This window comes from Salmo trutta, chromosome 19 (assembly GCF_901001165.1).
Source record: "Salmo trutta chromosome 19, fSalTru1.1, whole genome shotgun sequence".
In the NCBI taxonomy this organism is placed as follows: Eukaryota; Metazoa; Chordata; class Actinopteri; order Salmoniformes; family Salmonidae; genus Salmo; species Salmo trutta.
In genome coordinates, this window is record NC_042975.1 from 41,997,441 (window position 1) to 42,023,596 (window position 26,156).

Sequence of the window (26,156 nt, forward strand, 5' to 3'; positions counted from 1 at the left end):
GAAAAGCCTCTTTAGTGTCCTAAGTTTTCATAACTGTGACCTTAATTGCCTACCGTCCGTAAGCTGTTAGTGTCTTAACGACCGTTCCACAGGTACATGTTCATTAATTGTTTATGGTTCATTGAACAAGCATGGGAAACAGTGTTTAAACCCTTTACAATGAAGATCTGTGAAGTTGTTTGGATTTTTATGAATTATCTTTGAAGGACATGGTCCTGAAAAAGGTCTGTTTCTTCTTTTGCTGAGTTTAAATGGCAGGAACGTTGCATGTTGCTTCATTTCTGTTCAAGTCTGATCCCCCAGCTTCAGTCATTGAATGTTCAATAGTCAATGCTCAATAGTTCTTAAAGCCCCGCCCCCTTACCTTGCCGGAATTGGTGCTTGTAGGATTCGTTCGCACGCCTTCTCTGTTAACCCCTCTAGCGTTACTCCTCCTTCCTCCGATCACCATGTCCAGGAGACCTCATAACTTCAGATGACATGTTCCTCCTTAAACACAGCAACAGTGTTATCCTGTATAAGACACACACACACAGTTTTTGTTAGCTTTAACCAAGCCTTGGTACTGAAATAACAAGGTTCCTACCACTACTCCAGAATTCTAGTTCAGTTTGGGGACAAGTTGCCGTCCATTCCACTAGTTACACATAGGGTAGTGGGGGATACAGGGTACTTTATGGACTGGCTTCCTTCTGTCCAGTTGGAGAGAAAAAGAGGGATGGAAGAAGGTAGAGGGAAGGAGAGAGAAGTGGAATTGTTGTGATGGGCAGTCCAGTCCAGAAACATACCCCAGAGAGCTTAGTTGCTGTGTTAAACTCTTTACTCATATTCTGATGAAAATGAAGCATCAGCAGCATTGAGTTGGGGGGGATCTTCACTAGAATAGAGCATCCCCAAGATGAACTCAAGATGTGCAGGGGCTAATTGCACAACATCTCCTACTCAGCTCTCTGTTTCCTCTTCCTGGCTGCTATCTGACCAATCAGAGGGACAGAGGGGTGATGCTAGCGCTGCTATTGGACTGAATCCCCCCATATTATCCACATGCTCCCCCTTCAGGTGTGAATCATTGCTGTCAGATCACTAAGGGGCTATTTGCATGTTATAAGCAGAGGAAACAGATTCTATATATAGATCTATTTAGATAGATACGTTTTTTCATTTCCTTCAACCATTTATCTCAAACTCAGAGACATTAATATTGCCTCTGCTGAAATATACATACTCACTCGCAAATACACACACATGAACACACATACAGTACATACACACATAATTTATATTCATAGACAAATCATACAGGAATCACTTTTGTATCCTGTTGAAATTCAATTAAAATACCTTCTAAATATACGTAATGCTGTAGTGTTATGCTAGAAAATGCAATTTTTTGTTTATGCCCTTAGGATTTCTGAAGATTACAAAATCAATTCTTTACGTTGTGTTAAGCTATGAAATAATCATCAAACAACCACTGTACTGAATCATTTATTCACCTTCGATATCTATCCCGAACCCCCTTTAAAAAAAAAAAACATTAAAATTGAAGGAAAACAAACTCTAAGAAAGAAAATGGTCCAAAAAAATCTGAAAAACGTTATGTACTCTCTGCTTGTGTGTAGTGAATGTTTCCTCGGACATCTGGTGCCTGAATGGCACTAATCATTCGACTGCGACAGTGCAGATCTGTTAATAGCTTTTTTGTACACCTGCTCATCAGTGTAACAGTGATATAGTGATTTTTCTTTTTTTATTATTTGATGGATATGGTAACGTGTTTTGTTTATAAATCACAAATAAAATGTTATTTCTTAAATATCGGGAAAAGTTGTCCGTGGCCTTAATTTCAACTAAGAATTAGGGACCCAGCAGCCATATTAGATTGGATTATATTATGGCTTATAAAAAATGTAAATAAATGTAAGAATGTCTTACTTGTTTGGAGGATACATTGGCATGGGTGTTTTTATCCACCAAACACTGGCTTCGAAGGCATTACCACTTTTACACAACGGGTTACCAACATATTCAAATAATGGTTGACATATTTTCATTAAAAATATTATTTTGATTAATTTATTCATACTATTTCATCCTTCCACAAGATATAGTCCCGACACAAATCTAGGGTTGCTACCCAAGCTGGCTGGTCGTTCTATCGGTTCAGTTGTCCAGGGATGCGACCCAGTCGTTATGTCTTTTTGTTCTGTATCTATGGACGCAACCTTGTCGTTCTTTCTAAATGTTCCACTGACATACTGGCTGGCAACGTTATTATCCCTTGCTTGCTAGCTAGCCAACTACTTACAGGCACGTCAAACAGTGAAGCCATAATAACAACAGTAGCTGCATTTGCATTTGTTTAAGCTGTTTTCTAGTGACATTTATTTGGATACATTCATAACAATGAGCCAATGATGCGTGATTTCACCTGGCATAGAAAATGTGCTCACTCATCAGGACACAGTTGTTCAGAGGAGCTAGCCAACAACACAGCTAACACAACCACATCAGTACTATAGAACAGTTGGAGATCGAATTTGAATATTGAAACAATGTTGCAAATGTCGGAGAGACAGACAGTAAGGTTTATACAAATCTCTGCTGTTGAAAATGAAATGTTAGTCTGAAAGAAATCTGAGATAAGATCTAGATGCTTTTTAATAGTGGATCAAGTTTATAAATTGCCTGGCTGGGCTGATGCGACAGTGGATTGTGCAGTCAGATGAAACCGAATAAATAGGCATTTTAATGTCATAGATTTAGCAGGTGGTAACTTGTGAAATATACACTGGCTGGTATGCAGTTTTAACCAATCGGCATTCAGGATTAGACCCACCCGTTATATAAAACAATACAAATTATTTTGATGTATTTTTCTGCTTAAGCTAAATCAACTCAAAACAAGTAAATGCTTTTTCTTGGTGAGTGGGATGAACTCAAAACAAGAAGTTTTAACAAAAATATCCAGGTGAAGTGAAGGCCAAAATAGTTTCAATTGACAGAAGAAGATCCAAAGTACTGTAGCAACCTAACGGCTACAAAAGACTGCAGAAAGAATAGACTGGAGAAAGAATAGACTGGAGAAAGAATAGACTGGAGAAAGAATAGACTGCAGAAAGAAAAGACTGCAGAAAGAAAAGACTGCAGAAAGAATAGACTGCAGAAAGAAAAGACTGGAGAAAGAATAGACTGGAGAAAGAATAGACTGCAGAAAGAAAAGACTGCAGAAAGAATAGACTGGAGAAAGAAAAGACTGGAGAAAGAATAGACTGGAGAAAGAATAGACTGGAGAAAGAATAGACTGGAGAAAGAATAGACTGGAGAAAGAAAAGACTGGAGAAAGAAAAGACTGGAGAAAGAATAGACTGCAGAAAGAATAGACTGGAGAAAGAAAAGACTGGAGAAAGAATAGACTGCAGAAAGAATAGACTGGAGAAAGAATAGACTGCAGAAAGAAAAGTCTAGAGAAAGAATAGACTGCAGAAAGAAAAGACTGGAGAAAGAAAAGACTGGAGAAAGAATAGACTGGAGAAAGAATAGACTGCAGAAAGAAAAGACTGGAGAAAGAATAGACTGCAGAAAGAAAAGACTGGAGAAAGAATAGACTGGAGAAAGAATAGACTGCAGAAAGAAAAGACTGGAGAAAGAATAGACTGGAGAAAGAAAAGACTGGAGAAAGAATAGACTGCAGAAAGAAAAGACTGGAGAAAGAAAAGACTGGAGAAAGAATAGACTGGAGAAAGAATAGACTGGAGAAAGAATAGACTGCAGAAAGAAAAGACTGCAGAAAGAAAAGACTGCAGAAAGAATAGACTGCAGAAAGAAAAGACTGGAGAAAGAATAGACTGGAGAAAGAATAGACTGCAGAAAGAAAAGACTGCAGAAAGAATAGACTGGAGAAAGAAAAGACTGGAGAAAGAATAGACTGGAGAAAGAATAGACTGGAGAAAGAATAGACTGGAGAAAGAATAGACTGGAGAAAGAAAAGACTGGAGAAAGAAAAGACTGGAGAAAGAATAGACTGCAGAAAGAATAGACTGGAGAAAGAAAAGACTGGAGAAAGAATAGACTGCAGAAAGAATAGACTGGAGAAAGAATAGACTGCAGAAAGAAAAGACTGGAGAAAGAATAGACTGCAGAAAGAAAAGACTGGAGAAAGAAAAGACCGGAGAAAGAATAGACTGCAGAAAGAATAGACTGGAGAAAGAAAAGACTGGAGAAAGAATAGACTGCAGAAAGAATAGACTGGAGAAAGAATAGACTGCAGAAAGAAAAGACTGGAGAAAGAATAAACTGCAGAAAGAAAAGACTGGAGAAAGAAAAGACTGGAGAAAGAATAGACTGGAGAAAGAATAGACTGCAGAAAGAAAAGACTGGAGAAAGAAAAGACTGGAGAAAGAATAGACTGGAGAAAGAATAGACTGCAGAAAGAAAAGACTGGAGAAAGAATAGACTGGAGAAAGAAAAGACTGGAGAAAGAATAGACTGCAGAAAGAAAAGACTGGAGAAAGAAAAGACTGGAGAAAGAATATACTGGAGAAAGAATAGACTGGAGAAAGAATAGACTGGAGAAAGAATAGACTGCAGAAAGAAAAGACTGGAGAAAGAATAGACTGCAGAAAGAAAAGACTGGAGAAAGAAAAGACTGGAGAAAGAATAGACTGGAGAAAGAATAGACTGCAGAAAGAAAAGACTGGAGAAAGAATAGACTGGAGAAAGAAAAGACTGGAGAAAGAATAGACTGGAGAAAGAAAAGACTGCAGAAAGAAAAGACTGGAGAAAGAAAAGACTGGAGAAAGAATAGACTGGAGAAAGAATAGACTGGAGAAAGAATAGACTGCAGAAAGAAAAGACTGGAGAAAGAAAAGACTGGAGAAAGAAAAGACTGGAGAAAGAATAGACTGGAGAAAGAAAAGACTGGAGAAAGAATAGACTGCAGAAAAAAAGACTGGAGAAAGAAAAGACTGGAGAAAGAAAAGACTGGAGAAAGAAAAGACTGGAGAAAAAATAGACTGGAGAAAGAATAGACTGCAGAAAGAATAGACTGCAGAAAGAATAGACTGCAGAAAGAATAGACTGCAGAAAGAAAAGACAGCAGAAAGAATGGACCACACAAGAAAGAGCCACACAAAGACCCCTGAGTCTAATACCTGACAGCTAAAGCAACAGCACATTATACACAACCAGCCCTCTCAACTAACAAGAGCAAATTACTTTAAAAAGTTGAATCAGAATAATGGTCCCATGGTCCTATGGACCGAAACTACTGTTCAAAAGTTTGAGGTCACTTAGAAATGTCCTTGTTTTTCTTTGCAGCTCTGCCTAGAAGGCCAACATCCCGGACTCGTCTCTTCACTGTTGATATTGAGACTGGTGTTTTGTGGGTACTATTTAATGAAGCTGCCAGTTGAGGATTTGTGAGGCGTCTGTTTCTCAAACTAGACACTCTAATGTACTTGTCCTCTTGCTCAGTTGTGCACCGGGGCCTCCCACTCCTCTTTCTATTCTGGTTAGAGACTGTCACGTCTGCTCCTGCTCTTCCCTCCCCTGGCACTTGAGGGCGCCAGATTGCCTTGCATCACGCACTCCTGCCGTCCATCACGCACACCTGCCTTCCTTCGTCACGCGCATCAGCGTTATTGGACTCACCTGGACTCACTCATCACCTGTTTATTTCCTCCCCTATATTTGTCAGTTCCCCAGCTCTGATCCCCGCTGCTGCATTGATTGTTTTTTGTCTTTGTTTTACGTTTGCTGACGCTGTTCCTGTCTCGTTTTATGTCCGTTATTTATTGAATGTTACTCCTGTACCTGCTTCCTCTCTCCAGCGTCAACTCATGTGACAGAGAGAGTTTGTGCTGTTCTGTGAAGGGAGTAGTACACAGCATTGTACGAGATCTTGAATTTCTTGACAATTTCTCGAGTGGAATAGCCTTCATTTCTCAGAACAAGAATAGACTGACCAGCTTCAGAAGAAAGTACTTTGTTTCTGGCCATTTTGAGCCTGTAATCAAACCCACAAATGCTGATGCTCCAGATACTCAAATAGTCTAAAGAAGGCCAGTTTTATCGCTTCTTTAATCAGCACAACCGTTTTCAGCTGTGCTAACATAATTGAAAAAGGGTTTTCTAATGATCAATTAGCCTTTTAAATTAAATTGATCAACTTGGATTAGCTAACACAACGTGCCATTGGAACACAGGCGTGATGGTTGCTGATAATGGGCCTCTGTACGCCTATGTAGAAATTCCATTAAAAATCAGCCATTTCCAACTACAATAGTCATATACAACATTAACAATGTCTATACTGTATTTCTGATCAATTTCATGTTATTTTAATGGACAAAAAATGTGCTTTTCTTTCAAAAACAAGTACATTTCTAAGTGACCCCGAACTTTTGAACGGTCGTGCACATTTTAGGTTTTCCCCTAGCATTACACACCTGATTCCACTAATCAACTCATTATCAAACCTGTGATTAGTGGAATCAGGTGTGTAGTGCTAGGGGCAATCCTGACCAGGCCTGCAGATAAGAGTGAGCGAGAGGCCAGACCCAAAAAGGACTCTCAGCTGGGTTAGATAACACATCACATTGAGTTATTGTTTTTTTTACTGTCAGGAGACAGCTCTCTGATAAACTATACATCTGCTCTGGCTGACAGGGCTCTCCTTGTCAGAACGAGAAGCACTTAATTCAAATCCATGTCTGGCTCATTTCAGTCATTTAAGCAAATGGATAAACTACTGCATGTCTCATCTTACTCTCTCCTGATTAAAAAGACTCATGAACCATCACAGCACACGGAAGTCCCCAGTAAACCTCGGGCAACATTTCCCCTCACCATCATGACATAAACTGCCCTTGTGTGAGTACTGTGTATGGCAGAAATATTCCTGATGAATCCAGAGGAGTGATAGAGTTTATTCAGAAGGCCTTGTGCTGCCAGTCCCAGTGCTCTTTTGGCTCTTTAGAGCAGTGTTTCGTTCTGCTCTTGCTCTGTAGACCTGCACTGCAGTCTGAGTGGAGCTGGCAAGACTTCAAGGGCCCAAATACTCAGAGAGAGGGAGAGAGAGAATTCACATCTCCTACACATCCTTTGCGTGATACAGGGGATGGTTTCCATGGATACGCAGGAATGACGTTGCCTCCTTTGATTCTGGGTATCGACGATGACATTAAGTGTTAGAATGTGATTGACAGAGACATAGCATACAGACAGACACAATTGAATAAGCACCAGGACGAAGATCAGGGCATCAGTGTCACCTCTTATTTGTTCAAAGATATGATACCATTTTCATCACAACGGCAATGGCAACCTAGTCAATAAACACACTTACTTAGTCAAGAGGAAGAGGAGAATAGACTGATAACATAAGGTCAGGAAGGTAAGAAGAGGACATTTCATTATAGGGGTCATATAAAGGGTCTGGATTGAAGGAGACAGTCTGACTGTTGGCCGGGGTAAAGTGTTTACCAGGGCCTGAGTGAGCTGAAGCAGTGCCTCTATTTCTGCCTCTTCCCCCTGGGCTTGCCTGGATGAGTACCCAGCCATGCTGTCTGGGAGTAAAATCATTCACAGGCTGTTTCACTCATACAGGCTGCTTCCCTCACAAAGGCTGCTTCACTCAGGCAAAACTGGGGAAAACTGGGGACTTCACTCACAAGGGACAGCACCAAGCATGAGTCCCACAGTGGGGAATTGCAATAAATACATATACAGTCTACAACGTCAATATGTTGTTGTGCAGTGTTTTGGGATTTAGCCATACCATTACTGTTAGTGTTTTGGGATTTAGCCATACCATTACTGTAAGTGTTTTGGGATTTAGCCATACCATTACTGTAAGTGTTTCGGGATTTAGCCATACCATTACTGTTAGTGTTTTGGGATTTAGCCATACCATTACTGTTAGTGTTTTGAGCAAACATCGCTACACTCAGAAATGTAGATTTCAAATTATATAAAAATAAAACTGACAGACTTGATAATAAAGATTTTTTTGAACTGTGTGTTTGTGTGTGTGTCTGCTTCTTTGTTCTACGATAATTAATATAATGCATCCCTGGAACATTGTATTATCATGCGTATGAACATCCATGTTACTCTGGTTGAGCCCCAGGCTGGCTGTGTGGTAATTGGAGACACAGGACGGAGACTGATATTGACCTCTCACAACCCCGCTGACTCAATCCCAAGGGCAAATTCATCAGATCCAAGAGGCCAGTGTCACCGTAAGGCCATTTCTAACGCACCACCACACATGCCAGCTGTTTGTCCTTGAACACACACACACAAGATCCCTAAAGTGGCCTGTTTTAAGGGAAGAGAGCCTCCTTTAAAACAGACCAATTCAGGTATCTGGAAGTATATGACTGATGGAGAAGTTAAAGCATCCAGTGCCTCCTGCTGGTATGCCAAGGCAGATGAGGAGGATGGAGTTCTGGGTGACATTCAGTCAAATTAGCTGCATTAGCCTTTTATCTGTCAATCGGTCTGTCCATATGGGGGAGAGAGAGGACAGGAGAGGAGCCATCAATGGAATGGAATGATGCTCATCAAAGACATCAGCACTGAAGTCAGTGACTGGTGAGGTGTCAGGGGAGTTTCCATCATCAACTTCGGATTTGCAGTCAATTAGCTGCTGTAATACAGTGGAAATGTGGCAGAGAGTATCTGTGCTCACTAACAAGCTGAAATGAGATGACATGCAACCTCATTTAGCATGCAATTGGGAGTGTTAACTGCCAGTGCTGATGATTCCGTGTGTTTATGTGTCAGATCTGGTTTCAAATGCATGTGTATTTGAGTATCTGGTGTTTAAAATACTTTTTTTCTGTGTATTTGAGCCCAAAACAAGTATTTTTATTGTAGTATTTGAATGGTTATTTGTAAAAAATAAAAAGTCTACCCAATTGTATTTGAGAGTTTTTTTCGAATACTTATTTCAAATACTATTTTCAAATACCTGGGTTAAATGCATGGCAGTGTATATGAGTCAGTGTATTCAAATATAAACATTAAAACTACTATTATTTTCAAATAAAATACATCTGAATACGTGTGTGTGTGCGTGTGTGTGTGTGTGTGTGTGTGTGTGTGTGTGTGTGCGTGCGTGCGTGCGTGCGTGCGTGTGTGTGTGTGTGTGCGTGTGTGTGCACATAATGTGCAACAGACTGAAAAAGAGAGAGGTGTTTATTTTGTTGGCTATTTCCTATTACTGTACTGTATATGCATCAACCCAAATTATGTTACTTCATCAATTCAACAGCATTTCACCACTTACCAAAAGCATCCAATAACTCTTACTCTAAACAAAGCATAGCTTTAGAGTAGTCTTCTCACAGCCGAGCCTACCTTCTGATAGACGAAAACAAATGTTCATAGAATGAAGCGTCAGGCGGAACCTTTCTCAAGGCGCGGTCAACAGCGCCACGTTGCACTCCAAGCAGAAATATCTTGCCTGGATGTCTGGTGAGCATGTAAAGCTTTGTTTGATACAGTTTTATGGTTGTATATCGGCTCATGCAAACCTAGTAATAAAAAATATAATTTATTAACGGTAATCGTTCGTGTCGTCTAATTTTGCTCAGCGGATGTAGTCGAATTAGTAGCTAGGGAGAATGTTTCAGGCTTCCAAACAGCAAACAAAGGTTTCGTCCATAGTACTGCAGTGACCTATTTATGAGCGTGAATAACGACTCTGCCACTCAAGCTTACTATTGTGGCACAGTCCTTTGTAGAATATATGCTGGGCTTCGCACCAAAAGGTTGTGTGTGTGTGTGTGTGTGTGTGTGTGTGTGTGTGTGTGTGTGTGTGTGTGTGTGTGTGTGTGTGTGTGTGTGTGTGTGTGTGTGTGTGTGTGTGTGTGTGTGTGTGTGTGTGTGTGTTTGTGTCTCAGTCACCAGATCTCAACCCAATTGAACACTTATTGGAGATTCTCGAGCAGTTCCTGAGACAGCGGTTTCCACCACCATCAACAAAAAAACAAACTATGTAATTTATTGTGGAAGAATGGTGTCGCATCCCTCCTATAGAGTTCCAGACACTTGTATAATCTGTTCCAAGGTGCATTGAAGCTGTTCTGGCTCGTGGTGGTCCAACACCCTGTTAAGCCACTTTATGTTGGTGTTTCCTTTATTTTGGCAGTTACCTGTATGTGGCAGTGATGCGCCTGCAGATAGCTTCTGGCTAACTTCTTTATGAGATGGGTTGTACAACCTGCATATCTTGACCAAATTAGATCTGAACATAGAGCTGGGGATTAGAACACATGCAGCAGTAAGGAATTGTGTTGATCTAAGACACCATGCGTTCATGTTGTACTGATGCTGTTGTGGATGATGTAAATGTTTTCTATGTGGTTCTGTTGTTGTTGAAAATGTCACTGCCCACTGTGTTTATTCGGTCAAACCTTCCTTTCGCTTTATCCGGCGTTTGCTCTGCTGCTGCTGTCCATGGTGCTGAAATGGTTCTCCCTCTGCTGCACTGCGAGCGGAGTCTTATCTTTGGGGCTGTTTGCTGTTAGAAGCTACGGCTAGGGCAAACTAATCTAAGTAATCTACGAATTAGTGGTCCGGTGTCTTCTATTAAAACTTCATATTGTAAAATGCACTCAAACATAGTGGAGTAGGCCTCTCTAACTTATTATTTCACATTTGAAATGCTGCACGGCGTCTAGATTCAGTTGTATTGGCCATGTAGTCAGAGACTGTACAATAATCGCTCTTGCGTTTTTTCCTGTAGCCTCATGGCGTCGCTCCTCGCCAACTCTATGCTGTGGGTTTTAGAACACTCCCATTTCGTTTTGAGCTATATGAGCAGGATTTATCCACACAGCCATTTCCTTGCGGAGCATAACACGGAGTACTGTAAGATAGACCATTGGCCTTTGGGGTTTCGTGTCGATACTGTGCTTATTTACATAATTTTTCACGTTTATGCCATTGCCATAAGAGAAGATGTCGGTATCTAGTACGTCATGCGGATCTAAATGGCGTTTGCAATGTGCTATGCTTTTGCTTGCTATCATGCGGGCCTGTTTTGCGGACATTCGATATTCTGTTCCAGAGGAGACAAAGACAAAACATGTAATCGGGAGCTTAAGTGGTGACCTTCGTTTGGATGTTAAGCGACTGAGGGTTCGGAAGGCCCGAGTTGATTACCTGGGAGAGAAACGGTACTGTGGAGTAGACTTGGACTCCGGAGATCTCATTGTTCTCGAGAGAATCGACAGGGAGACTCTTTGTGAAACTACCTCACCCTGTATCTTGCATTTTGAGTTCATCCTGGAAAATCCTTTGGAGCTGCACAATATTGGGCTGGAAATACAGGACATAAATGACAATGCACCTCTTTTCCCCAAGGATTTAATCAAACTGGAAATAAGCGAATCTGCAACAACAGGCAGTAGATATAAAATAGCTTCTGCTCGAGATTTAGATGTAGGCATTAACTCCGTTCAAAGCTATGTGCTTGGTCAAAACGGTTATTTTGTTTTAGATGCAAAAATCAGCAAAGAAAGGTATGTTGAAATTGTATTGCAAAATAGTCTCGACCGAGAGAAGGAAGGCGAACATTCTCTAATGCTAACGGCAATTGACGGGGGGAATCCACGTCGGTCTGGTAGTGTTACAATAAATATTCTCATAATTGATGTAAATGATAACGGTCCAATATTTTCGCAAGCTGTGTATACGGTAACCGTTTTTGAAAATTCACCACAAGGCACCTCCCTGCTCAAGGTAAGCGCAACTGATAAAGATGAGGGTGCTAATGGTCACATTACATATTACATTAATCACGCGTCTGAAAACACAAAGCGTTTATTCAATATTGACCAAAACAGTGGGGAGATTACTGCGATTGGCGAGCTTGACCACGAAAAGGCCTCCTCTTATGAAGTGGAGATACAGGCGGAGGATGGCGGGGGGCAGGCCGGACACTGCAAAGTCCTCGTTGAAATATCTGACATAAATGACAATGCACCCACAATAACTGTGAAATCAGTCACCAATCCGATTCCAGAGAACATCCCAGCGGGCATTGAAATAGCTGTTATTAATGTAAAGGATCAGGACCATGGAGAGAACAGCAGAGTGAAGTGCAACATTGCGGAAAACCTACCTTTTAAACTCCAATCCTCAATTAAAAACTACTTTACCTTAGTAAGCAGCGCCCCTCTGGATCGAGAGCAAATCTCTGAATATGATGTCACCATAATAGCAACCGATGGAGGAACGCCGTCGTTGTCTTCAAGTGTTATTTTGCGTTTCCACATTTCTGATATAAATGACAACCCACCTGTGTTTGAAGAACAATCCTACAGTTCCTATGTGACTGAAAACAACAAGCCTGGCTCCTCTATGTGTTCTGTTACTGCCAGAGACCCAGACTGGAGACAGAACGGCACGGTGGTCTATTCTCTATTGCCCAGTGATGTCAACGGTGTTCCGGTGTCCTCATTTCTATCCATTAACGGAGACACGGGGGTGATCCATGCTGTGAGACCATTTGATTATGAACAGTTTAGGAGCTTCAAAGTCCACGTTGTAGCCAGAGACAATGGTTCTCCTCCACTCAGCAGTAACGTGACAGTGAGAGTCTTCATAACAGATGAGAATGATAACTCTCCCCAGATATTATACCCTGCTCCAGCAGGGAACTCCTTGATGACTGAGATGGTCCCCAAAGCTGCTCTGGCGGGGTCCCTGGTTTCCAAGGTGATAGCTGTGGATGCTGACTCTGGACAGAACGCGTGGCTTTCATATCAGATCGTGAAATCGACTGATCCGGGACTTTTCACTATTGGTCTCCACAGTGGAGAGATCAGGGCACAGCGCGACATTTCTGAATCTGACAGTATGAAGCAGAACCTTGTTATATCAGTGAAAGATAACGGACAGCCCTCTCTCTCTACAACCTGTGATGTGTATTTACTCATATCAGACAACTTGGCTGAAGTTCCAGAACTGAAAGACATGACTTATGAGGATAGTTCCAAACTAACTTCCTATTTGATCATCGCACTGGTCTCTGTCTCCACCTTTTTCCTGACTTTCATTATTCTCATCCTGGCCGTGAGGTTCTGCCGCAGTAGAAAGCCTAGAATGTTGTTTGATGGAGCAGTCGCCATTCCCAGCGCGTATTTCCCTCCCAACTATGCAGAGGTGGATGGAGCTGGAACTCTGCGCAGTTCTTACAATTATGACGCATACCTGACAACGGGCTCACGCACCAGCGACTTCAAGTTTGTCAGATCTTACAACGACAACACACTGCCTGCTGACCAGACACTGAGGAAAGAAAGCAAAGATCAAGATTCGTTAGTGGACACCAAGGAATTGAACGAGGTAGGATTGTAAATATTTGTGCTAGTACTGTATGTTATAATTTAATCTGAGCCCAAAAGCATGATTGCTTTCCTATAAATGTTACTTACATATCTTGCATTCATTGTTTTTAATTGTGCAAACTGTTGATCGAAATTTTTACTCTGAACAGCCTTTCAATACCCTCGGTCTATAGTGTACAATTTCAGCATTCCGTTTGAAATTCTTCATAATTGTAGGCCCATTTCCCCCATTATGACTTTGTATCCCTGTTGTTTTCTGTTTCCAGCGTGTCTGTATTAATCATGACATCATAATGGGACTTCTTATAGACTTAAGAGTATGATTATTAGATCAATTCAGCTTCCCATATTGTCACTTTGATTATGCATATTACACATTAGCCTACAGCATGGCTAGGCATACGATATCCTACTCTGGTAATGAAATCGTTCCTTTATTTAGTCAATGTTGATATGTAACACAGCGGGTCGCTGTTGGCTTACAAAAGCAAAAGGACTGATTGAAACCCACCCACTCCTGCCCTCAATCCGTCGTTATATTTTGTGTTTAAGGACTGCTTTCTCGCTTAAAGCCTTTCACGTTGGATACCCTTACCAAGGTAGAGGTCATATTTGCAGACGTTCTTGTATATATAGCCTATACTAAGAGGTTTGGGATCATTTGATTCATCTGAATGTATTATGGAATATAAAAGAGGTCCCATATTGAGGCGGGGGCGATGGGCCACCTTTGTCTTCCTGTTACTGACCGTCCATCAGTGTTTCGGGGATATTCGCTATTCCATTGCAGAAGAAATTAAACGAGGTTCTGTGGTTGGGAGCTTTTCTCAGGATTTGGGCATCGATGTGAAAACACTGTCGACCAGAAGACCAAGGATCGAATTCGAAGGTAGTACACGATACTGCGACATTAACCAGAAGACTGGAGATTTGATTGTGAACGAGCGGATGGACAGAGAGGAGCTGTGCGGACAAAGGCCGTCGTGTGCTTTGCATTTTGACTTCTTTTTGGAAAACCCTCTAGAGTTGCACCGTGTCACACTTGAAATCCAAGATGTTAACGACAACTTCCCAACATTTCCCAATGAAGTAATGAAATTAGAGATCAGAGAATCGGCCAATAAAGGAGAGCGATTTTCCATTGATGAGGCCCTCGACACAGATACGGGACTCAATTCAGTTCAGGGTTATACTCTATCGGCAAATGAACATTTCACCTTGTCTGTTCACACAAGTGCTGATACGGGTAAATATGCAGAGATCGTACTAGAGCATGAACTAGACCGAGAAAAGCAGGACGAACTATCACTTATTCTGACAGCTTATGATGGCGGAAAGCCACAGAAATCTGGCACTGTAGTTATACAGGTCCGGGTACTAGATGCTAATGATAATGTCCCTGTATTTACGCAGTCTATTTATAAGGTGAGTGTGCCTGAAAACGCTCCACCGGGTACTGCTGTGGTCACTGTCAGTGCGAGCGACGCAGATGAAGGGGCGAATGGAGAGGTTACATATGAATTTAGTCATATTTCTATCAAAACCAAAAATACTTTCTCTATTGATCCAAAAAGTGGAGAGATTAAAACAAAATCGATGATAGATTTTGAAGATACATCGTCCTTTGAGCTGCGAGTTAAAGCTAAAGATGGAGCAGGTCAGGCTGCTTCCTGTAAAGTTATTGTTGACGTCGCTGATGTTAATGACAACGCCCCAGTCATACTTATTAAGACATTCAAATCACCATTGCCAGAAAACTCACCAGCCGGTACAGAGGTTGCCTTAATTTATGTACAGGACAGAGATTCTGAGTCCAACAGCAAAGTAAGATGTTCTATTGAGCAGAACACATACTTCAAATTGTCCCCATCAATCAAAAAACACCTGTCCTTAATAACTGCTGTGGAATTGGATCGTGAGACACAGTCCGAATACAACATCACTCTTATTGCAACCGATGAAGGATATCCTCCACTGTCATCTTTTCAAACTATTACGTTAATTGTTTCTGATGTGAATGACAACCAACCTGTGTTTGAAGAACAATCCTACAGTTCCTATGTGACTGAAAACAACAAGCCTGGCTCCTCTATGTGTTCTGTTACTGCCAGAGACCCAGACTGGAGACAGAACGGTACGGTGGTCTATTCTCTATTGCCCAGTGAGGTCAACAGTGTTCCGGTGTCCTCATTTCTATCCATTAACGGAGACACGGGGGTGATCCATGCTGTGAGACCATTTGATTATGAGCAGTTTAGGAGCTTCAAAGTCCACGTTGTAGCCAGAGACAATGGTTCTCCTCCACTCAGCAGTAACGTGACAGTGAGTGTCTTCATAACAGATGAGAATGATAACTCTCCCCAGATATTATACCCTGCTCCAGCAGGGAACTCCTTGATGACTGAGATGGTCCCCAAAGCTGCTCTGGCGGGGTCCCTGGTTTCCAAGGTGATAGCTGTGGATGCTGACTCTGGACAGAACGCGTGGCTTTCATATCAGATCGTGACATCGACTGAACCGGGACTTTTCACTATTGGTCTCCACAGTGGAGAGATCAGGGCACAGCGGGACATTTCTGAATCTGACAGTATGAAGCAGAACCTTGTTATATTAGTGAAAGATAACGGACAGCCCTCTCTCTCTACAACCTGTGATGTATATTTACTCATATCAGACAACTTGGCTGAAGTTCCAGAACTGAAAGACATGACTTATGAGGATAGTTCCAAACTAACTTCCTATTTGATCATCGCACTGGTCTCTGTCTCCACCTTTTTCCTGACTTTCATTATTCTCATCCTGGCCGTGAGGTTCTGCCGCAGTAGAAAGCCTAGAATGATGTTTGATGGAGCAGTCGCCATTCCCAGCGCGTATTTCCCTCCCAACTATGCAGAGGTGGATGGAGCTGGAACTCTGCGCAGTTCTTACAATTATGACGCATACCTGACAACGGGCTCACGCACCAGTGACTTCAAGTTTGCCAGATCTTACAATGACAGCACGCTGCCTGCTGACCAGACACTAACAAGATGTCCAGATACATTACTAGAAGGGAGTATCATCACGCTCAACACTGCAGGAGAAGCGAATGAGGTAAGCCTTCACTCATCTGAGATACCACCGTTTGTACCTGAGTTGTTTCGTTGTGGGAGAATGGGTTATGTATGTGGAAAATACATTCTGGGCCTTAATGGCTTATGCCATCCTATAGAAACAGTAGGTCTATACTCGGTTTAGATGATAACATCTTAGTAGGCTAAAATGTGGCATTTATCCACTCATTGTTTTGTTTGATTGGTTGAGTTTGAAAGGTGCTCGCTGTTTCTTCTCTTCTCTGTGAGGAGTAATTCACTAGGGGTTTGATTTGATGGAAGCAGTTTGCTCCTTGTTTGTTTGGGCTGTGGTTTCCTATAATTTAAACAAGCAATGCAGTTTCGGTTGCTTTTAGCCTGTGCTGTTTTCTTCACTGATTTTCTGATGGAGTTGACAATAAAGCTTGATGGAGATATGAAAACATGGTTTAGACTACTTTTGAAAAGGAATGAGACATTGTATAATACATTTACAGTTTTTACCTGGAAAGAGTTTTGAATGTCTTTTGAAATTTGTTTATATATTGTTAGGGTGTGTGTTCAGCGTTGTGCATTAAAATCCCCATTGCCTACCGTTTTTTGTTGTTGGTCGCCTACATTTCAGCACCAGACCAGTGGACAGCGTGGTGACATGTTTTAGTTTACTGAAGTCTAACGGTCAAAAACTCAAAGATAGAATGCGAAAGAATTAGCATGATTTTGATTACTAACGAAACATCGGTAGTGAAATCGACAGTTTCCATGATGATGGTTGAAATATTTTATTATCCAGCAAAAAAACATGTTGCAACTAGTCTACTAATGGCTTATTGTGTGAATATTAGGAATATTGTGTAGGTTTTTCCTAATAGCGAACCTCATCCATGTCTTCTCATGATCATGTTACGACGAGTTTTAATACGGTCGTCTGCGTTTGGAGAATATGATACATTCCAAGAAGGACACATGGAAAACAATATAGGCCTACGAGCACGCTGTTTTTCTGATAGACTCATGATGTCGCTTTCCACCAGCTAAGTGCAGTTAACTATATACCTCCACCTACTACGGGGAAGTAGGCTACATACAGCGTGTCGCAATACCATTTCTCACTGAAAAGCGGTTAGACATTGTCATCTTTCATCCGTTTGGCTATTGATTGTGGACAATTGGCCTTAATTGCTATTAGACATTGAAGATGGGCTACAAAGGCTTTACGTTTTATGCATTTGCTTTTCGTCTGTCTTTCCGCGTTTTCTTCATACACATCAGAAAAGGAGACGTGAGCTTTTCTATACCAGAGCAGGTGAAACGAGGATCTGTGATCGGAAATATAGCCAAGGATCTGAGGTTGGATGTTAAGAGACTGTCGGCTCGAAAATATCCTTTGGAGGATGATGCAACTAAACACTATTGTGACGTTACTTTGAATTCGGGAGATCTTGTTGTCACTGAATTAATAGACAGGTAGCAGCTTTGCAGTGGGAGGATTTTATCCTCCCTAAAATATGAAATGGTTCTGGAGAATCCTTTAGAATTGCATCGCATATCTTTTCAGATTCAAGATGTGAAGGACAATTAACCCCAGTTTGCAGATGATGTTATTAAACTGGAAATGATGGAGTCATCGGTCAAAGGAGCTCACTTTCCCATTTATGAAGCCCACGATTCAGATATAGGTCCGAATGCAGTTCAAAGCATTTATTTACAAAGGAATGATCATTTTTGTTGAATGTTCATAGTAATCGAGACGGAGGAAAATACGGTGATTTGTTATTAGAGAAGGAATTAGATCGAGAACAATAACAGGTGACGTTGTTACTTACTGTGGTTGATGGTGGGACTCCACAGAGATCTGGTACTGTAGTTATACACGTCACTGTGTTGGATTCTAATGATAATAAACCCGTGTTTAGCCAGGATGTTTACAAAGCCATTTTTCCTGAAAATTCTCAGTGTTGGTACCTTGAGGTAAGACCATTCGATGTATTACCCATTGGAAAGTCGTGGCACTTTCTACTGAGTGGAACATCCTGGTTAAATGAAAATGAATGAATGTGCGAATGCAATGCATAACAGGACAGCTATGCTGAATTTGCGATTCGTTTTCCTATTTAAATGTTATACTTTGTGGGCTTATTTTATTCCGTTTTTTTAGTAGGCTAATGTATTGCTGTGATCTCTACACCAATTCTCAAAATGTATCGATTTGTCTTTTTACATCACCATGTAGGTTCAGATTTTCTTTTTTCGATATTAGAATCATTTAGGTAGAAGCTTGCTCATTGTTTGTCTATCGCATCCTGATTCATATGTTTAACAGGCACTGCAACTGTTATTCGTCTTTATGGAAGTCTGGTTGTTGTATTCGCCCAAAGTAATTCTGACATGCAGTAGGCTAAGTGTATTTTCTTACCCAGTTTTAGAGAAACTGAATGGAGGATAATGTTGAGTTTTTAAATGGAATCCGTTTAAAAATAAGAACTTGACATGGCCATATAGATACGTTATTATTCATTTTTCTAATTTCTCATTTCACAATAAATATATTGGAGTAGATTGAGATTTAAGCCTATTGCGTTTTAGCGTTCTGAAATATCCCCATTGATAATTCAGCAACTCTTGATGTCAGCTACGTTTCAGCACCAGGCATGTGGACAGCGACAACACGTTTTTCCTTCACTTTAAAGTCAGTTTAAATCCTGCCAAAGTCAAATGAAGACGGGAACAACAGCACATTTTGGTTTGTTGAGTGAGGACACATTGATAGCTAGTGGAATCCGTGCATTGCATTGGCTTAAAGGAGAAAGTTGCGACTAACTCAATGTTTTTACCTTACGGGACAGTTCTTATTCAAGAAAAGGAGTTCATACATCATACAAGCAATACTTTAAACGTATTTCTGTATAACTATTTATTATTTAACTGAAGTCATAGGCTACATCATCTTTGTAGGAATATATAATTATAAGATAGAAGACTTCAGATTCACATTGTGTGTTGTTTCTTTAATGACTGAGGATGTCGCTGTTCACCAGCTAAGAAAAGTTAGGCAGCCTACACTTCTCAACCCAATAATATATTACTCAAAGGGCGGAAACAGCCTATCGCGCCATTATCACTGAGGAGCAGTCGGCCAAAGGACCTAATTTCTTCAGTTTGGTCATTTGTCTTAGCCAATATTTGTAGTAGCCTATATTGCATAATTATTTTTTTCACCTTGTAATTGGAATATTTTCGTTTGTACATCGAAAATGGGCTACATTGGATTTACAGTTTCAGCTTTTGTCCTCCATCTGGCTTGTGTTCTATGCCTAATACGCATCAGCAATGGCGACATGACCTATTCCGTTCCAGAGGAGATGAAACGCGGATCTGTGGTCGGAAATATAGCCAAGGATCTTGGGTTGGATCCTAAGAGACTGTCGGCTCGAAAAGCTCGTTTAGAAGAGGATGGAACTAAACACTTCTGTGACATTAACCTGAATTCGGGAGATCTTGTTGTCGCTGAAAGAATTGATAGGGAGCAGCTTTGCGGTCCGAGGATTTCATGCGGGGTAAAATATGAAATGGTTCTTGAAAGTCCTTTAGAATTGCATCGCATATCTCTTCAGATTCAGGATGTGAACGATAATTCACCACAGTTTGCAGATGATGTTATCAAATTGGAAATAAGTGAATCAGCTCATAAAGGTGAACGTTTCCCCATTAATGAGGCCCACGATGCAGATATAGGCCAGAATGCAGTTCAAAGCTACTCTTTGCAAAGGAATGACCATTTTGTCTTGAATGTTCATACTAATCGAGATGGAGGTAAATACGGTGAGTTAGTGTTAGAGAAAGAGCTGGACCGGGAACAAAAGCAGGAGGTGACGTTGTTACTTACTGCGGTTGATGGTGGGACTCCACAGAGATCTGGTACTGTAGTTATACACGTTACTGTGTTGGATGCTAACGACAATATTCCAATATTTAGCCAGGACGTGTATAAGGTCAGTCTACCAGAAAATTCTCCGTTGGGTACCATTATAGCTACAGTCCGCGCAACTGATGCAGATGAGGGAGCAAATGGTGATGTCATATATGATCTTGGTCGAGTTTCTGAAGAGTTGAAGAATTTGTTTCACCTCGATAGTAAAACTGGGGTTATAAATCTGGCTGGACCTATAGATTATGAGGAGCAGCCCATTTATGAGCTGCGCGTCCTCGCCAAGGATGGTGCAGGTTTGGTGTCATACACAAAAGTACTGATAGATATTACTGACATAAACGACAACGCACCAGTGATATTAATAAAAACTCTGACCAGTACAATTCCCGAGAATGTGTTACCTGGCACAGAGGTGGGCATCATTAATGTACAGGATAAAGACTCTGGGGGGAATAGACAGGCCCGCTGCACAATTCACCAAAATGTTCCATTCAAATTAAACCCCTCAATCAAAAACTACTATTCTCTGGCAACAACTAGTGAACTAGACCGTGAGATAATATCAGATTATAACATAACTATCACTGCCACTGACGAAGGGACTCCACCTTTATCCTCCTCAAAGACTATTCATTTATCTGTATCAGACGTGAATGACAACCCTCCTGTGTTTGAAGAACAATCCTACAGTTCATATGTGACTGAAAACAACAAGCCTGGCTCCTCTATGTGTTCTGTTACTGCCAGAGACCCAGACTGGAGACAGAACGGCACGGTGGTCTATTCTCTATTGCCCAGTGATGTCAACGGTGTTCCGGTGTCCTCATTTCTATCCATTAACGGAGACACGGGGGTGATCCACGCTGTGAGACCATTTGATTATGAGCAGTTTAGGAGCTTCAAAGTCCACGTTGTAGCCAGAGACAATGGTTCTCCTCCACTCAGCAGTAACGTGACTGTGAGTGTCTTCATAACAGATGAGAATGATAACTCTCCCCAGATATTATACCCTGCTCCAGCAGGGAACTCCTTGATGACTGAGATGGTCCCCAAAGCTGCTCTGGCGGGGTCCCTGGTTTCCAAGGTGATAGCTGTGGATGCTGACTCTGGACAAAACGCGTGGCTTTCATATCAGATCGTGAAATCGACTAATCCGGGACTTTTCACTATTGGTCTCCACAGTGGAGAGATCAGGGCACAGCGGGACATTTCTGAATCTGACAGTATGAAGCAGAACCTTGTTATATCAGTGAAAGATAACGGACAGCCCTCTCTCTCTACAACCTGTGATGTATATTTACTCATATCAGACAACTTGGCTGAAGTTCCAGAACTGAAAGACATGACTTATGAGGATAGTTCCAAACTAACTTCCTATTTGATCATCGCACTGGTCTCTGTCTCCACCTTTTTCCTGACTTTCATTATTCTCATCCTGGCGGTGAGGTTCTGCCGCAGTAGAAAGCCTAGAATGTTGTTTGATGGAGCAGTCGCCATTCCCAGCGCGTATTTCCCTCCCAACTATGCAGAGGTGGATGGAGCTGGAACTCTGCGCAGTTCTTATAATTATGACGCATACCTGACAACGGGCTCACGCACCAGTGACTTCAAGTTTGTCAGATCTTACAATGACAGCACGCTGCCTGCTGATCAGACACTGAAGAGAAGCCCAACTAAGTTATTAGAAGGAAGTTCCATCACTCTCAACACTGCAGGGGAGTCTATTGAGGTAAGACAGAACTAAGAGGAGATATCCCTTTTCTTTGTGTGCGAATGCATCGGATGTTATGATATCAGAATATCTTTCCTAGTGTGTTAGTGTTTTTTTCCTTAAATTCTTCTTTATCCTTCTGATTATGAAGGGTTATGTAAAGACATCAATATTCACTTTTTAATTCCTTTTCACAAGGGATATTCTTTCAAATTTGTTGTTGGTGTGTATAAAGTTAGGCATGCTACCCCAATCATGGAGTTTGTTTACATTTTCCTTTCTGTAGTATCCTCATTGCCTACTACATTTTTCTTTAAGTGTTTTGGCTACTTTTCCACATTCCAGCTCGTGGTTAGTGGAAAGCGACGTAACCATCACTTTACCTTAGAGCAGTGGTCACCAGCCTTTTCTGAGTCAAGATCACTTTCTGAGTCAAAATGCATGCTAAGATCTACCGCTCTGATTTTTTATTAACATGACTTAAAAAATGTAAGCCTATGCAACAATAACCAATTAAAAACAGTTCTGAACCAATGAGGTTTGTGCAGTTAGATACAGGCCCAATACATTAACACCGCATACTGGCTTTGCTTGAATTTACCTGCCAATGCTTTGTTGTTCGGGACAATTTTTTAAATTATATTTTAAAATTTGAAGTAGGCTATATGATCACTCCAGTAATATATCTATTGTTGTATTACTTGTGAGGCACAGCTGAGTGAGCATACATTTAAATAATTAGCTTTTTATTTTACTGGGCTGATGGTGCCTGCAGCTGACGGTCAGTCTCAGGGAGGGAGAGAGCAGCAGACTGATGGTCAGTCTCAGCAGAGGGAGAGAGCAGCAGACTGATGGTCAGTCTCAGGGAGGGAGAGAGCAGCAGACTGATGGTCAGTCTCAGCAGAGGGAGAGAGCAGCAGACTGATGGTCAGTCTCAGGGAGGGAGAGAGCAGCAGACTGATGGTCAGTCTCGGGGACGAAGAATGCAGCAGACTGATGGTCAGTCTCAGGGAGGGAGAGAGCAGCAGACTGATGGTCAGTCTCAGCAGAGGGAGAGAGCAGCAGACTGATGGTCAGTCTCAGAGAGGGAGAGAGCAGCAGACTGATGGTCAGTTTCAGGGGAGGGAGAGAGCAGCAGACTGATGGTCAGTCTCAGGGAGGGAGAGAGCAGCAGACTGAGGGTCCATCTCAGCAGAGGGAGAGAGCAGCAGACTGATGGTCAGTCTCAGCGGAGGGAGAGAGCAGCAGACTGATGGTCAGTCTCAGTGGAGGGAGAGAGCAGCAGACTGATGGTCAGTCTCAGCAGAGGGAGAGAGCAGCAGACTGATGGTCAGTCTCAGTGGAGGGAGAGAGCAGCAGACGGATGGTCAGTCTCAGGGAGGGAGAGAGCAGCAGACTCATGGTCAGTCTCGGGGAGGGAGAGAGCAGCAGACTGATGGTCAGTCTCAGCAGAGGGAGAGAGCAGCAGACTGATGGTCAGTCTCAGTGGAGGGAGAGAGCAGCAGACTGATGGTCAGTCTCAGTGGAGGGAGAGAGCAGCAGACTGATGGTCAGTCTCAGCGGAGGGAGAGAGCAGCAGACTGATGGTCAGTCTCAGCAGAGGGAGAGAGCAGCAGACTGATGGTCAGTCTCAGTGGAGGGAGAGAGCAGCAGACTGAGGGTCAGTCTCAGTGGAGGGAGAGAGCAGCAGACTGATGGTCAGTCTCAGTGGAGGGAGAGAGCAGCAGACTGAGGCAGGGGCGGAAATCCCAGGGGGGACGGGGGGGACACGACCCCCCCATCCTGGGAAAAATATGATTTGTCCCCCCCAATATATCACTGAAACATAACTATGTAATTTAAATAATATTAATAATACGCAATGAAAGCAATTGTGCTGATTATAGACACTTAATAGCGCGTTTTTAAGTTTCAAAAGATTGCAACCCCCCCACCCTTTGCCTCACAATGGTTTGATCCACTGCCAGTTCCTTAGCTTGCTAGGTAACAGAGAGGTCGTATCTACTGTCTGAAAGGCACTCAATGAACGTAACTTACATGAGGTTAATCCAGTCAATCGCGCACACACACTAGCTGAATATGCAGAGCTAGCGCGCAAATTTTTACTATTAAGCTAGCTAGTACCTATTCCATTTATGTGGCGTCGTCAAAGATGGAATCAGCATGCAGATGATGTAAGTTAGTGCTTCAAAGTCCCTGTGATAAGGTTAGCAATAAACTGAAATCCAAACTGAACAGAACTACACTCTCTTCTACCATTGTCTTAAATATATTTAATGGTCTCGTTGCAAAAGCTAAATTGTCGCAAGTGAACTTTTATTTATTTATTTTATTTCAGCTTTATTTAACCCGGGTAGCAAAGATTATAGCAAACACCATTGAAACGGAATTGGTGCTCGCTAGCTTTGCAAATTCAGCTATTGTTGGAAGCCAGCCAATATGAAACAAACTATTAAAATTACAAAAGGTTGCAGCATATGTTGTGTAAATGGTGAACTCATACAGCTGTCAACTCTTGTCATTTTAATCCGTTTCACATTTGCTAGCTACCTTTTAGATCGAAGCCCAAATAGAATGATAGAAGATGATAGAAGCCCATCTCCTACTGTAAATAACCTACACATTGTGTGTGTAGCCAGCCAGCCAGGTAGAAAAATGGCAGAAAAATAAAAGACGGACATCAGAGTATTTTTCAGTACACCAAAACGCATAGTAAGAACCCTAGTAGCCTAATATCTCAAAGACTAGTTGATAAAATGTTCATAAGAAAGAAATGAAATTCTAATGGAAATGTTTCACAATGATGTCATTAGGCAGAGCAGGCAACAGATGGCACACAGACAGCAGAGTTGGGGACAGATATGCAGGGACAGACTGGCAGAGACAGGGAGTCTCAGGTAAGTTTGTTGAGTCTGTTTGGCAACATTATGAAAGGTTCTCAATTTTTTTGACTTGTAAAATAGGAACATAATTGGAAAATGCCATGGATACCCCCACTCTCAACTTAAACTGGTGACTGAAATAAGATTTGTTAAAGGCAATGGTATTGCTGTTGTGATTAGTTGTGTAGTTTTGGGGACCGGTAGTTAGGAGTACGGCAAACACCTTATTTCTTTGGTTCCTCAATATACATTTACCATATTACAATGTAGGCTATGTTTTACAGCACTACTTTTGGTGTCCCCCTCAGGAATTGCTCTTGAGAAAATGTCATGTAATTGTCCCCTCCAAAGTTGATATCAGATTTTCGCCAATGGACTGAGGGTCAGTCTCGGGGAGGGAGAGAGCAGCAGACTGATGGTCAGTCTCAGGGAGGGAGAGAGCAGCAGACTGAGGGTCCGTCTCTCAACATCCCTCCGCTCTCCATTTCCTCCACTGACACTGATCCAAAAGGGACACCGTCTTCCAGCTGATTACGAAACTCGAGTCGCACCGCATTATTTCTGCCTCATGCACAAATTCATGTTGTTACTCCTATGAACAGAGAAAGGAAAATATTCCTTGATATTAAAAAAGACCCAAGCCGCTAATAATAACAACAACGCAAGCCTATAGATACACTTTCCTACTCATTCATTACTGCTGCACTGCTTGTTGTAGCGCTGAGTGGAAATAGAAAGAACCCGCAAATTATGGTTTATAAAAGTGTTGAATACAAATTGTTGACAGTGCTGAGTAAAAAGTTAAACATGAACTCAGTCATAAAAACAGCATCTCTTTGCTGTATTCGTTGACAGTCTCTCTCTAGTCATGGTTTTAAACGTTTAGAAATCTCACAGTATCAATTTTACTGTAGCTTTCTTTTATGCCTGCTATGTTACTGCAGACTCTGTCATTTTAGCAATCTTATTGGCCAGCGGAGGCATAGTGCACTTGATTTCCTCTCCAGGCCCACCGGAATGACAGAGTTCGTACCTTCAGACACATGAAAAGGCAACAGTTTGCCAATCCGGCGCGCAGGGCTGATGAATCGGCTGCACCTACCACCAACAGCCCGAGACTAAAAAATAAATGAATACAAGGCTTTATCGTTGGGTTTTTTTACAGAAATGTTTGGCATCGACATGAAATGCCCTGGA

The 26,156-nt window shown here is 41.8% G+C and overlaps 3 protein-coding genes and 1 pseudogene across 3 annotated transcripts in view; all 4 read left to right on the forward strand.

Annotated features, from left to right (window-relative positions):
- Window positions 1-10,876: 10,876 nt before the first annotated feature.
- LOC115154607 (protocadherin gamma-C5) overlaps window positions 10,877-26,156 on the forward strand; it is a 164,911-nt gene continuing 149,631 nt past the window's right edge. Inside the window, exon 1 of the mRNA XM_029701033.1 lies at window positions 10,877-13,362. Within this exon, the coding sequence (XP_029556893.1) occupies window positions 10,972-13,362 (2,391 nt within the window). The 5' untranslated portion in view covers window positions 10,877-10,971. The remainder of the gene's footprint in view (window positions 13,363-26,156) is intronic.
- LOC115154614 (protocadherin beta-16-like) lies at window positions 13,934-17,127 on the forward strand. Its single transcript, XM_029701047.1, has one exon. It carries the CDS (start codon window positions 14,046-14,048, stop codon window positions 16,599-16,601), a length of 2,556 nt encoding a protein of 851 aa, XP_029556907.1. The 5' UTR covers window positions 13,934-14,045; the 3' UTR covers window positions 16,602-17,127.
- On the forward strand, window positions 17,634-18,490 carry LOC115155036 (protocadherin gamma-B2-like; annotated as a pseudogene).
- On the forward strand, window positions 18,677-22,210 carry LOC115154617 (protocadherin gamma-A11-like). Its single transcript, XM_029701051.1, has one exon. It carries the CDS (start codon window positions 19,690-19,692, stop codon window positions 22,108-22,110), a length of 2,421 nt encoding a protein of 806 aa, XP_029556911.1. The 5' UTR covers window positions 18,677-19,689; the 3' UTR covers window positions 22,111-22,210.

Coding starts and splice junctions, on each gene's coding strand:
- LOC115154614 (XM_029701047.1), top strand. CDS start 14,046: ATGGAATATAAAAGAGGTCCCATATTGAGGCGGGGGCGATGGGCCACC.
- LOC115154617 (XM_029701051.1), top strand. CDS start 19,690: ATGGGCTACATTGGATTTACAGTTTCAGCTTTTGTCCTCCATCTGGCT.